Source organism: Varanus komodoensis, unplaced genomic scaffold (assembly GCF_004798865.1).
Source record: "Varanus komodoensis strain SLA01 unplaced genomic scaffold, ASM479886v1 scaffold5, whole genome shotgun sequence".
Taxonomy (NCBI): domain Eukaryota; kingdom Metazoa; phylum Chordata; class Lepidosauria; order Squamata; family Varanidae; genus Varanus; species Varanus komodoensis.
In genome coordinates this window covers 8641173-8655824 of record NW_025336087.1, presented here as the reverse complement: position 1 = coordinate 8655824, position 14652 = coordinate 8641173, and the positions used below count along the sequence as shown (strand labels likewise).

The 14652-nt window shown below is 38.5% G+C and overlaps 1 protein-coding gene across 10 annotated transcripts in view; it reads left to right on the top strand.

Annotated features, from left to right (window-relative positions):
• ADAMTS6 (ADAM metallopeptidase with thrombospondin type 1 motif 6) overlaps window positions 1–14652 on the top strand; it is a 176860-nt gene that overhangs the window by 143265 nt on the left and 18943 nt on the right. For all 10 annotated transcript variants that reach the window (XR_006416234.1, XR_006416233.1, XM_044445771.1 and 7 more), the window contains 5 exons: window positions 1435–1598; window positions 3660–3798; window positions 8124–8253; window positions 8751–8955; window positions 12402–12578. Coding sequence is in view for 8 of the 10 variants with exons in the window: in XM_044445771.1 (XP_044301706.1) it covers window positions 1435–1598; window positions 3660–3798; window positions 8124–8253; window positions 8751–8955; window positions 12402–12578 (815 nt within the window). In the remaining 2 variants the exon portion in view is untranslated. The remainder of the gene's footprint in view (window positions 1–1434; window positions 1599–3659; window positions 3799–8123; window positions 8254–8750; window positions 8956–12401; window positions 12579–14652) is intronic.

Sequence of the window (14652 nt, the reverse complement as noted above, 5' to 3'; positions counted from 1 at the left end):
GCGCAAAAGCTGGCTTGAAACTCAACATTAAGAAAACTAAGATCATGATATCTGGTCCTCTCACTTCCTGGCAAATAGATGAGGAAGAAATGGAGGTAGTGACAGATTTTATTTTCCTGGGCTCCAAGATCACCGCAGATGGGGACTGCAGCCAAAAAATTAAAAGACGCTTGCTCCTGGGCAGGAAAGCTATGGCAAATCTAGACAGCATACTAAAAAGCAGAGACATCACCCTGCCAACAAAAGTGTCTATAGTCAAGGCTATGGTTTTCCCAGTTGCAATGTATGGCTGTGAAAGCTGGAGCAGAAGGAAGGCTGAGCGCAAAAGGATTGAGGCCTTTGAATTGTGGTGCTGGAGGAGACTCCTGCGAGTCCCTTGGACCGTAAGGTGATCAAACCGGTCAGTCCTAGGGGAGATCAACCCTGACTTCTCTTTAGAAGGCCAGATCCTGAAAATGAAACTCAAATACTTTGGCCACCTAATGAGAAGGAAGGAGTCCCTGGAAAAGAGTCTGATGCTGGGAACAATAGATGGCAAAGAAGAAGGGGACGGCAGAGGATGAGGTGGCTAGATGGAGTCACTGAAGCAGTTGGTGTGAGCTTGGGTGGACTCCTGGAGATGGTGGAGGACAGGAAGGCCTGGAGGCCTTTGTCCATGGGGTCACGATGGGTCGGACACGACTTCACGACTAACAACAACAATGGAAGTTGTAAGGACAAATAGTGTTGCTAGCATATACGCTGAGATAAAATCTTTTGGGAGAGAAAAACAAACCTTTTTTTAACTGCTAAGATGTATTGCCCAGTCCCCCCTTTTTTTCTCTGAAATACTGTACCAGTTCAACCACAAGTGAATCTTGCCAGTTTGTGGTCCAAGCCAGGGGATCAATACTGCAGCCACAGTAACAAAAATGTTTGTTAAATATTACCCAAAAGTACCCTAGAGAACAATGAAAACCCACTGAATATTTTAGTCACTACATTTACTTTGTTACAGAATGTAAACTAAAGTAAACTGATATTTGAAGAATTGCTTCAGAGAGCTAGAGTTGTACTGTGACTACCACAAAAGAATAATTAGGAACAAACAGAATACATTTGGACAGTAACATTTTCATCATTTTAAAAATAGATTGTATATTGCAATCACAGTTATCAACCCTTACCTGTGTGTAAACTGCTCAGAAACTGGTATCACTGATTTCCCTCCAATTGGTTTCAGTAGAAGCAGACATTTTTGAAAAAGAAGGAAAAACAGCTAATTTTAAAAATGAGAAAAGTTCCATCCGCTATCCTGGCTGCAGTGAGCCAGCAGGGCTTGGCAATTGGTGGACCTCCTGCCACATAACTCACACACATACACTTAAGAATAGCTCTGTGGTCTGTCTTCTACATGCTGCTTCCTATATTTAAGCACTTTGCACTTTTTTTAAGCTTTGAAATCTGAGGAAGATGACTATTATGTTAATGGTGCCTGGACTATTGACTGGCCTAGAAAATTTGATGTTGCTGGGACAGCTTTCCATTACAAAAGACCAGCAGATGAACCAGAATCCTTGGAAGCCTTAGGACCTACCTCAGAAAACCTCATAGTCATGGTAAAGTAATTTTATTACCTTTTAAAAATGTGAGTTAATGGCTGGCTGGCTGGGAGTTTCTAGACATGAATACTGAAGACCATATGGAGATAGCATATCTGCTTATTAGATTTTGAGCTTTGTCCTCCATCAGCCATGTGGGATAATCTTCCTTGTTGCTCATAAGCCCTTCTTCCAAGATGCTTAGTCAAGTAGATCCATCTGCCCACAAGGGATTTGGAATGAGAGTTTTCCAGAAACAGGCCTGTGATCTATTTCAGCATTCAAATGAAAGACTGTTCTGAAGCCATTTTTAATACAGCATGGGGATGCACAAACAAAGTAATATCTCACCAGACACGTACAAACTCTTCAAAGTCAAGAATTTTAATTTCTTGTTGCTTAAAGTTTGTCTTTGTTCTTTTGCATTTGTTGCTACTTAGAAAATGGTAGTTTTCCTTTTGAATTTCTTCCTTGAATGCTCCCATCTATATATTTAATTATATGCAGGATAAGGTAGGTAACTGAAACATTATAATGCAATATGATAAATGAACATATGCAGCACAGTGCCTTAGCAGGAATTACATTTTTAAAATAATGGAAATATGAAACAGGGTCTCTGCTACAAATAATAACATGTTCTTATTTGCTCAGCCTTTGCAGAATCCTTTCCAGAAGGCAAAAGCTTTGTGAGGCAGGATTGAGATTATTATTTGAATTCCCTAACTTTTCTTTAGATTTTATTTATTTATTTATTTATTTATTTGGGAAACTTGTATGCAGCCCCATTCGCATAAGCCTCGGGGCGGCTTCCAACAAATAAATAACAATATAAAAATTGGATACATCCAGGCAATAAATAAAACCAATAAATAAATAAATATAATCTTTAATATGGGAGAGTTCATTTGAAATCCTTGAGTGCAATCCTATGTATATTTAAAGAGGATAAAAAGCTACAACTCCCAGCATATCCAACTGGGACATTCTAGAAATTGTTGGAAATTTTTCAGTTTACACATGGTAGGATTACACCCTTTGGGAGCAGTACAACTTAGTATGTCACTTTTTTTTGTTATGCAGCTGGTAGGAAGTTGGTAACAATACTTTAAATCTACCAGAATGTAACAATATTGCCTGAATAAATGAATAACAGTGTGTGCGTACGCATGTGTGTGTGTGAAAACATAATTGGACAGAGAAGTTCTGTGATCCCTGGGCAAGAATCCCAGGGATGATAAAATGACTTGGATAATGCCTCCAAGACTGGAGACAATGCTCAGAACTTGGAAAGGGGAGTTGGACTTCTGAACTCTGCTCTTTCAGTTGCTCACAGTTGGCATGGAAAGAACCACATTACCTGCTCCCTGAGAACGAGAGACCTTGGAGGAGGAGGGACCTTTCTAGTGGGAGGGGACAGATGGAGACTAAAATGAAGTCGCTCTGAGCCTGTATCAAACTTCTTCTCTCTCCCTTCAAAGTGTCATCACTAGATCAGCTGAACAGCCTGCCTAGTGAAAAACATCCAGAGCAGAAATTGGGGAGGCAACCCCCCCCCGCCACTTCTCCCAGCCTTCTTCAATCCAAATTCAAGGGTTTCCCAGCAATATGTTATGATTGCAATTATATTGATTGTATCCTAATTTTATTTTTGATATACCTAAAAGAAGTATTATACTACATTAGTGTTCCTCCCAAAATGTAACAAATATTCCAGCTGGAGTAATGCACATTATTTTTTCAATCCTGCTCTCTCAACCCCATGTACAATTACATTGAGATTTTAGATCCACTATTCTCCTTTACAGGATAATGTCTAATATTCTGGCTATTCCTTCTAAGGTCTAAGGGATTTAGGCCTAAGATCCAAGGTAATTTTGCATTTTAAAAGCTCACACTACTCAGTTATAAGAGTTTGGAAGGACCAAAGCAGTTATTCTAAATTTGAGAAACAACTACACTGATTTACAAAATTGTTTCCTAAAAAGAATAATCTAGTACAAGTTCAGCCATTGATTAAATACCAATGAAATATTTTCCAAATGTTTTAATGGTATAACCAGTTATTTTCAACTGCAGATTTTACTACAGGAGCAAAACCTGGGCATAAGGTATAAATTCAATGTTCCCATCTCTCGTACTGGCAGTGGCGACAATGAAGTTGGGTTTACATGGAATCACCTACCTTGGTCAGAATGTTCAGCTACTTGTGCTGGAGGTAAGTTTTTCAATGATTAGGTAGATTAAAAACATAGTTTAGCTGAAATAGAATATAATTAACTTTATTTCAAATACTCTTGAAACTTATTTTTTGTGCTTTATTTGCTTTCTGTTTGTTTTGATTTAGTTTTCTTCAGATTTTTATATATTTAACAAATACATGTATTTCATTTCAGCAGAGTGATTATCTGTTCATCTGCCTCTCTAAGATGAAATATCAAGTTTAGGGTGCCACTGTGCAGTTCCATTAAACTCTAGAAAATGTGCAATATGGCGCCTATGGTTGCCACAACGTGCCTTGTTTGCCTTTTAAAAATATTCTTAAATGTGTCATGCCCACTGATATAAGTAGTGGAACTGTATACTGAACGAAGCTTTAACTGCAGAACCTGTAAAGCTTCCCTTTAACGCCACGAGTTCAAAACTCTCAGTCCCTTCTCATATAAAATATAACAATAGCAGCAAATGTTCACACTAAAAAAAATCTGTTAAGCAACCTTATTTTGTTTCAGCTTTTTCAGAAACTCCTGTGTTGTGAAACACTGTATGCTCTGCACTGAGGATACATAAAAGAAGGAAATGCCATATACAGCTTAATGTCTTATACACATGCCTGTTTCCTCATTATCTTAGTGTTAAAACTTATTTTGCTCTATATGAAAGTGGAGTGCTTCTCTCTGTGTGCATCCTCTGTGAAGATTTTAGGAAACATTTTTACTGATAACAGTACCCTTTCAATTTTATCTTCAGCTGTCATGAACAAATAGCAAATGCACCTCCTTTGCTTTACAAGTCACTTTAGTTCTTTAGAGTTATTTTGTAAAATGATGAGTTAATTGAAAAAATGGTCTTTTACCTGTTTTTCTGAGTTTTCCTCATGACATTTATCTTCATTTTGTACATACTTATATTTTTAAGAAAGCCTATTTAAAAATAATCTCTACATTTTTGCAATGTTAATATGAGTCTTCATTATATTTTGAATTCATTCATTCTGATATTTTCATATAGGGTACAACTTAGCAAGAGATAAATTTCACTGGAAACTCACACTGAAGTTGATGGTGCTTAAAGCTGGCTGTACTAAAATTCAGTATCATATCTATATATTAAAATCAAAATTATTTAGTCAGAAATAAAGTAAATCTTTATTCCTTAGCCTGGGGCCCCGGCTATGAAATGCGCTCCCCAGAGAGTTCCACCTGGTGCCAACGTTATATGCTTTTCGGCACCAGGTCAAGACCTTTATATTTTCCCGTAATTTTAATGTTTTAATGCTTTAACTATGTTTTATGCTCAGTTGTGGATTATTATGGGTTTATATGTATTTATTGGGTGTTCTGTTTGTAAGCCATCCAGAGACATGCAATGTAATTGAACAGGATAAAAATACCCAAATAAATAAATAAATTTTAGACTCATTTGAGAACAAGTGTAGAAATTGTGTTGGCCTGGGCCTTGGGTGCCCTTGGTTTCGATTCCTATTCAGCCATGAACTTACCATGAGCTTTGGGCCAGTCATGGACCCTCAGCCCAACTTCCTTCCACAGGGTAGTTGCAAAGATAAAAAGGAAAGGAGGAGAACTAGGCAACCACTATGGGCTCCTCACAAGAGGACAAAAAGTTGGATATTAATTTGATTAATTAATTAAATAATTACTTTAAGTAAATATTGTCCTAATCAGGAACATTTTAACAAATCTCCTAAACTGACCAAATGATATGCTTTAGGCAGAACGTTGGACTCGCCTGTCCTCACTACCTTAAATCATCCCTGGAAAATCTCAAGCAGGGAGGGAAAGGCAATTGTTTAGGAAAAGGTAAGGAAGGTTGAAATAGAAATGCAGGATTTATTTATTTATTTATTTATTTAATTTCTATGCCACCCAATAGCCGAAGCTCTCTGGGCAGTTCACAAAGTGCATTAAAAATAATGTGCATTTTTAATAAATAAAATGAATAATTATGCAAGTTTTCTTAGGTATTCCAGAACTAATTCAATAAGTCTGCAGTAAAATGAGCTGTGTTTACTTAGTTCCATGGAAGAGAAATTCCAGAGGGGATGAAAATCAAAGTTACTAGATCTAAAAAAGTAGAGTTTCTCAGCATGGCCCAGTGAGATTTTTCTCCATAGGGTCAAATGGAGAATTCCTCCAACCCAGGAAAATGAAAAAAAACATTTAAATTGCAATAATCAGTTAAGAATTACTGTGTGACTTTGGCCATCTCAGTGACTCATCAGTCTTGGTTTCTTTTGGTTGTCCAATCCCACAGCTTCCCTTTTTTGTTTGAGTTTCTAGTTTCAAGCTGGTTTTTAACTCAGAGGGCCTGAAGTCTAGAAACATACATGACAAAGCCCCCTGACTCCAGTATTCTTAGTACAGTGAAGGCCAAATTATTAGTTTGTTCCCTCTTTTCAGGAAATGATCAAAATATTCAATTAGGCTTGCCAGCAGGTATATGGTAACTTTCAACCTTACAAATAGGTTTCAGCTAACATTGTTATGAGTCTTGCTTGACTGCCCTTTGCTATGGCCATGGAACTTGGTTAGAGAGTAAGGCTTATATCTTATAATACTAGTTTTATTTTTAAAAAAGTGGAATAGAGAGCGCTGGGATAAGAGAAGAAAGCTCTTATAGGAGGAAATGTATGTAAAAGCAGCAGGAGGAAGTGAGGAAAGGAACTACTGGTTGGGAACAGAGTACAGGTTAAGTGTGAACAGAGATGGGGAAAAGAAATGATAACGAATGGATAAGACTTGAGAGGACAAAAACAATATAAAATTAATTGTTTTCTCCACATAGAGCAATGCTCCCTAATCTTTTTGGGTTGGTGGGCACATTCAGAATTTTTAAAATGCCATGGGTGCTCTTATGTAATGACTGCCATTTAGGCCATGGCCGGTCACAAAAGAGCCATTTTCCAGATGACAAGCTGGTGAAATTGATAGTTTTTAAGTAACTAGCTCAGGAATGGAATTGCTGGGCAAAGCTCCAAAGTGAAAAACAGTCTTTTGAACCCAAGTAAGGGACATTATTTTTGCAACATTGCAATCTCACAGGGTTGTTTGTTTGTTTTAAGTGTAAAATAATCCTAAGAAATAGAATGAAAACCAAGACAAGATTATGAGTGCCAAGAGAAGTGGTCATGAGTATACCCAAACTCAGAACATCATGATCATCATATTCTTCCTGAATTGAGGAGACTGAGTATTTAAAGTTGAGAAAAGCTGAATTGTGAAACTCCCTCCTACAAGGAAAGACTTTAGCAAGGAATTTAGTAATTTTCAAGGAGAGAATAGTTAGTACAAAATGGTATCATGAATTGCCTGTTGATTGCACCAAACCTGCCTCCATCTGTCACCATTTTGTGTCCAGCTGTGGCCCAACATCAACATTTTGTAACTATGGGCCTCAGTAACTCTGCAAAGCAGACCTTAGGGTAGAAAGTTGAGAAAACGCTTAAAAATATGTGCAGAGAGAGAGAATACACGTGTGTTGTATATATTCACTACAACTACTGTTGTCATTATAAACAAAGAAATTGGTCCTACTAAGTACAGATTTCAACAGCTGCTGCTACTTTGACCTTTCACTACAATAAAATTGCATTCCAATTAAATTCCTCTGCTCATTTGAAGCTTTTTCCTTGTAAGGTTATAGGACCCATGTTCTAGGAAGTCATTCTGGACTAAAATAGTTACAATCAAGAAGGCTTATCCTTTCCTTTTTATTTATTTTTGGAGTGTGGTAAAAGTTCAGGTTGCAGTGGTGATGGAAAACAATACCACAGGTTGAATTTTTATTTATTGCTCATTACATGTTTACATGAAAACTAAAGGACACAGAAGAAAAAAACTACTATTTCACAAGCTCTTGTGCAAAGATGGAAATAAAAGATGGAGAAATTCTTCTTTCCTTTCATTTTCATACTTAGAATTACAGATTATTTTGGATTACAGATAATTTCCTCCTTTAGGTTATATCCTTGGAATGTGATTCCAGGTCTCTAGCCTATCCATTTCAGTACTAGGGTAAACCCCACAAAGAGAAGAAATTTTCATTTATGGGAAGAGCAATGTCAGCAAAGCTTGCTTATGTGTCTTCCTCTGACATTTGCAAAATATGTGCCCCAATGGTTTCTGCCCCTGGCTTTTGCAGGCCCAAGTAGGTGGCAAAAACAGTACATCCATTGAGCTTTGGATAAATTGTTTTACGTGGCTTGTATACTTCAATTAGCTTTATGTGTCACAACATTCTCTTTCTGAAATAAGGAAAGACAAAAATGAAGGCACCATTAATGATATTGTGCTTCTTTCCAAGGTGTGCAAAAACAAGAAATAGTGTGTAAAAGGCTGGATGATAATTCTATAGTACAGAACAATTACTGTGATCCTGACAGTAAGCCACCAGAAAATCAAAGAGCCTGCAACACTGAGCCTTGCCCACCTGAGTAAGTGCATGAGATAATTTATTTATATTTACCCATGTTGTTTACATTTACAAAGTGGAAAAAAATGGAAAACACTGGAATGGAAAAAAATGGCAATTTTACAAGATCAGTTCAGAGCAAATAAAGAGTTGGATCCATTAATCTGCTTTTTATGACCTCATTTATTTTGTTCATTATGGATCTTCTGTCTTATGTTGCTTGTCATTAGAAGTATCATACAATGGCAGAAAAAGACAGACAGAAAACACTGCTGCTGTAGCATCCAATGAGCATTTCACAGGCACACAGAATTTCAAGACAAAAACTCCTTAGTGTAACAGGTCAAGCAGAAGTTCAGCAACAATATTGCCCATAATGTTTGTCTCCAGTCTCTTCCCGGAGAATTGTCTCAATATATAATGAGTCTTAAGATTACATTTTTTCATTTGGTCTGCTAGATGTATTAACTGCATGAATATCCATTTAATATGTTTTTCCTCACAATATATTTCTTGAAGGTGGTTTATAGGAGATTGGTCAGAATGCAGTAAGACCTGTGATGGTGGAATGCGATCACGAACAGTTTTGTGTATCAGGAAGATTGGACCATCTGAAGAGGAGACATTGGACAGTAGCCATTGTTTAACACACCAGCCAATAGAAAAAGAATCCTGTAACAACCAGACTTGCCCCCCACAATGGGTTCCTTTGGATTGGTCAGAAGTGAGTAAAAGTGCAAATGCATTAAGTAAGAGACTTTATACATACCAGAATATGAGGGAGGACCCCCCAAAAAAACAGGAATTATCTTCTGGAGGGCAGGCCCCTTGTAGTGCAGGCTTCCCCCACTAGGTGAGTGTTCTAGGAATCCATCTGCATCAGTGTACCCAGCTAGGTTGTTGTGGAAGGCTGCGTTTGGCTTCAGTGAGGTTTGTTTTGGAGATTCTTTCAATGCGTTTGCCTATTTTGTGATGGCTGATTTACATTTTACTACAACATGTGGTAGTAAAATTTTGTTCAGCTGAGTGTTCAGCAGTTTTTGACCATAAACGGTATGACCCTTGTGTCCCATCCTCCCTATTAACCCTATCTCACCCCATACGACTTTTTTTTTGTTTCCCTGGATGAAAAAAGTCCTCAAAGGGAAACATTTTGCTGATGTGGAAGAAGTGAAACAAAAAATGGTAGAAGCACTAAAAAGGCATCAAAATTGGTGAGTTCAAAACCTGTTTTGAGCAGTGGAAAAACATCTTGATAGGTATATTGCATCAAACAGAGAGTACTTGGAAGGTGACTAAAGTTTGAACATGTAAAAATAAATACACATTTTTAAATAATAAATTTCGGGGGGCATTGGGGTGGGGCTTGTATTTCATTAGTGGTCAAATCCAAAGCAGCTGTTCTTCCACTTCATATGAAATTATTGATACCCAAGATCACATAATTATTACCCATGTGGGACTAACCTAAGTGGAGCTTCCTCACACTTCTGAGACAAATGTTAATGTAGTGGATAAAGTAGAATTGCCCCATTTGCTATTTCATTCCTGCTTAAGACCCCATGTATAATATTTATTTACCAGTAATAAATATGTATAGATCTAGAGTGTGGGTAGATTTATCTGGCCAACTTAAAGTACTTCTGATAATGGAGAAGAATCTGAAACTGCAAGAGCAGCAGGGCCAAACCTAAATCCTAGCAAATATTACAATTGCACATATTCAGTCACTGATGATAAATTATATTTATCATGCAAAACAGAAAAATGGAAAATGTTATAATCAGCTAACAGATCCAAAGTAAAAATCAGGTTATCCATCCACTTCTGCATTGTTACTATTAATTATAATAATTTCATTTCTATGCCACCCCAGAGCTGAAGCCCTCACATAACAATCTTACTTTTCTACGTAAAGTTAACTTGTCATGCAAAAATAAATCAAACTCATTAAATCATACTGCGCAATGCACCTCTTCTACAGCCATAACAGTGGGAAGTATCTCTTTTGGTAGTCTGTCTATTTTGGGAGCTTAATGAAATCTGTTTGGAGAGAGGGTTCAGATATGAAGAGTTTAAAACTGATGAGCAGGCTGGGGGAGAGGAGGTGGAAGGAGACTAATTTATGTGGAAAAGATTTAACCCAGCTCAATAAATAGGCCTGATGAGAACCAAATCTGGGAAGCCAGTTTCAGCTTCACTGGCTGAAAGTTGCATTCTTTTCACAGATATTCATGGCAGCATGGCATCCCATAAACATCCAGTCCAAGCCCATTCTACTCAAGCACTGGCTACATTACTGGTGTTCATTAAACAGATTTATCTTCTACAGCTGAGGACACTGATTTTAAAGCTAGACATCAGGGTTAGAGCTGACTTCTCTTTAAGACATGCTAACTTTTTGGCTGTTCTCCAATACGGCACTGAAACTACATTCAGTTAGCTTGTTACTTGCCACTATGTATGATGCATGAAGATCACAAAAGAGAAAGACAGGTTGCTCATCTGTAACTGCAGTTCTTCAAGTGATCATCTGTGCAGTCACATAACCCACCCATTATTCTCACTTCAGTGCCTACTTGCATAGCAGTGGGGTTTCCTTCCTTTCCAAGACTGGTCTTAAAGGCACTGTGAGTGCAAGCAAAAACACAGGATTGTAGTTGAGGAAAACACTTTTCTCAACTACAGAAAGTCAGGTACAGAGCCCATATGTGTGAGTGCAGTAAGCAACCTCTCTTTTAGCAGTATATGCATGAATCTCATGCTCTTTGATCTCTTTCCCTATCTCCCTTTGTTGCAGCCAAGAAGAGATAGGTAGCATCAGTGCTTTTTTTTGTAAGAAAATGGTGCCGGAACTCATGGAATTATTTACCTTTCACACGTAGTCAGTCACTGTACACACACCCACACACGTCAGTTGTGTAACGAAACATAACAGTCGCTGCCCGCAATAAGCACTTAGCACGCGACCACACGACCAATCACAAGCCGAACAGTGCCACAAGCTGAGCAGTGCCATCACAACCGGCACAGACGAAGTATGCATGCATCAGTTTCGACACACAAGCAGCCCGCATGCACCGTTTTAATGATTTTGCTGCAGCCCTGCTACACTCGACAGGGCGATTCAAATCCACATGAACCAAACATCAAATTTTCAAAAGTTACTTTTAAAACTTGGAAAATCTGTTAAAAAATGGTGCCGGAACTCTGTTCTGGTGCATTCTATGACAAAAAAAAGCACTGGGTAGCATTCATTTTCCTTTTTAAATAAACCAGAGTTCCCTGTTAAGTCTCATCTTGGGGAATCTCTGATTAATTTAAATTGTTTGATCAAATAAGTCAGGATAAAACTGCGATCCTGTTTTTTCAGTAAGTGTAATTTAAATACCCCAAATTTGGACGTAATGTGGAACTTTGGTCAATTTAAAAGTGCGATGCTGGGTCAGAGGGAAGAGGGAGGGATGCTAGTTTGTGTCTTGTTCATGTAAGCCATAATTAAATATTAGGGCTGATGTATTGTGTTGTTTGAATATGCCACAGCAGCAACAGCAGCAGCAGCTGAGGAAAAGGGATATTAAGTGTAAGGCAAGCAGCTGGGCTTTTAAAATATATTTTTGTATTTTAAATAATACACATAGAAAATAAATCTATAGTGGTAATTACTGCATTAAACAAAATCCATGAAAGTTTAAAGAGAAATTATATACTTAAACTAACATTTGGTTTACACATTTGTGCCTGATAAGGAATGAAAACTTTGCTTGCTTGCTTGAATAAATGAGGATTTATTCTCTCCTTTTTGTTGTTCACTAGTAAGAAAAGGATGGAAGATAAAGCTATTAATGTATACTAGTCCTGATAACTATAAACTACCTCCAGAATCAGGGATGGTATGCCTATGTACACCAATTGCAGGAGAACACAACTGCAGTATTGCAGTATTGCAGCCATATCCTGCTTGTGGATTGCGTGTAAGCAGCTGGCTGGCTGCCATGTAAACAGGATGCTGGAATAGATAGACCCTTAGCCTGATCCAGCATGACATTTGTTAAGTTCTTGTAATGAATACCTTTAATTGGGAGGACAAGTGATTTAGTATAATCATATTTTTGACACTTTAATCTGTATTTAATTATATAAATTATGTACGTCTTTTGTTGCATCCAGTGTACTCCAAAATGTGGTCCTGGTTTCAAGCATCGAATTGTTCTTTGCAAAAGCAGTGACCTTTCAAAAACATTTCCAGTTGCGCATTGCCAAGAAGAAAACAAGCCACCAGTCCGCATGCGCTGTAGCTTGGGCAGATGTCCACCACCACGATGGGTCACTGGAGACTGGGGACAGGTAATACAGGCAGGATCTATGGGTAACTAAAAAAGAATGGCCAAATGGGTGGCCATTTCAGCTGTTGCAGCAAAACACCAGAGAATGTTTTGCACTATAGGCAGCATATAATACATACTTAACTGGGAATAATTACCATTGTGCTCAGTGGAACTTACTTTTGAGCACAGTTATATATAGGACTCAAGAGTAAAAGACTATTATAAGCTTCCATGGGCTTGAATATTGGTTGCCTTGCATTACAAAATATTAGATGAAAAGTAAGTCAAGTGTGCAACGCTATATACATGGTATAATTATTTCAGTTTTCCTTGTTATGAAAAACGTTACATTAAAGCCAGCACTGCATACAATTAGTCAAAACTTGTGTGAAGTAGGAGCAGGAGTCTAGTGTATACCTCACATAAGGACAAATATATGAGAGAGCCACAATTAGTAGTGACAGCATCTGGACAAAGGCAGGAGGCCTGACTAAAGCTAAAGGCACTGGGCTACTGGTTGTCGGTCATCCTATGCCTCATTAAGAAGTGAAGTACAAGCTTTATCTGTTTGCACTGCAGTAGCCTGAATGAAAAAAAATTGACCTAAGAGGACTATTTTCTTTAGGTGCATATTTATTTATTTATACCCCACCTTACTACCAGGAAATTATGCTTTAGGCAGCTGCCAACAATAAAATATTTTTTTTAAAAACACCTAACCCAACAAGCTAGCTTACATACCAAGGGCCTGCTTGACAAAGGTCAAAAAATGGGGGGGGTGCCAACCTCAGATAATGCAGATGATACTATTCTAATGGCAAAAAGTGAGGAGGAACTAAAGAGCCTCTTGATGCGGGTAAAGGCGGAGAGCAGAACAGTTGGCTTGAAACTCAGCATTAAGAAAACTAAGATCATGGCATCCAGCCCAATCACTTACTGGCAAATAGATGGGGAAGTAATGGAGGTAGTGACAGATTTTATTTTCCTGGGCTCCAAGATCACCGCAGACGGGGACTGCAACCAAGAAATTAAAAGATGCTTGCTCCTGGGGAGGAAAGCTATGGCAAATCTAGACAGCATACTAAAAAGCAGAGACATCACCCTGCCAACAAAAGTGCGTATAGTCAAGGCTATGGTTTTTCCATTTGCAATGTATGGCTGGGAAAGCTGGAACATAAAGAAGGCTGAGTGCCAAAGAATTGAGGCCTTTGAACTGTGGTGCTGGAGAAGACTTCTGTGAGTCCCTTGGCCTGCAAGGTGATCAAACCAGTCAGTCCTAGAGGAGATCAACCCTGACTGCTCTTTAGAAGGCCAAATACTGAAGATGAAACTCACATACTGAGAGCCAGTGTGGTGTAGTGGTTAAGAGCATGGGACTGGGACTCAGACAATATGGGTTCTAGTCCCTGCTCAGCCATGGAGCCAACTGGGTGACTTTGGGTCAGTCACAGACTCTCAGCCCAACCTACCTCACAGGGTTGTTGTTGTGGAGATAAGATGGAGGAGGAGAGATGATGTAAGCTGCCTTAAGTCCTTTGTAGGAAAAAGGCAGGATATAAATCAAAAAATACATACATACGTACATACGTACAAACTTTGGCCACCTAATGAGAAGGAAGAACTCATTGGAGAAGAGTCTAATGCTGGGAACAATTGACAGCAAAAGAAGAAGAGGATGGCAGAGAATGAGGTGGCTAGATGGAGTCACTGAAGCAGTCAGCGCGAATTTAAGTGGACTCCGGGGGATGGTGGAGGACAAGAAGGCCTGTAGGAATGTTATCCATGGCGTCGCGATGCGTTGGACAGAACTTCATGACTAGCAACAAGCAACAAACCTAGCTAGCCTCCCTTGGCAGGGAGTTCAAAACGAATGAAAAGACCCTCTCTCATTTTCCCATCAAACCTGCCTCTGATGGCAATGATACTGAGAGAAGGTCATCCCCTGAAAAGCTTCAAAGTTGGCAGGTTCATATGGTGCAAGTTTTATAAGGCTTTATAAGTCATAACCAGCACTCTGAATTATACCTGAAAACAGATCAGTAGTTAGTGAAGCTATTCTAGCAATGGAGTTATGTGTTGTCTGTAGCTGATCC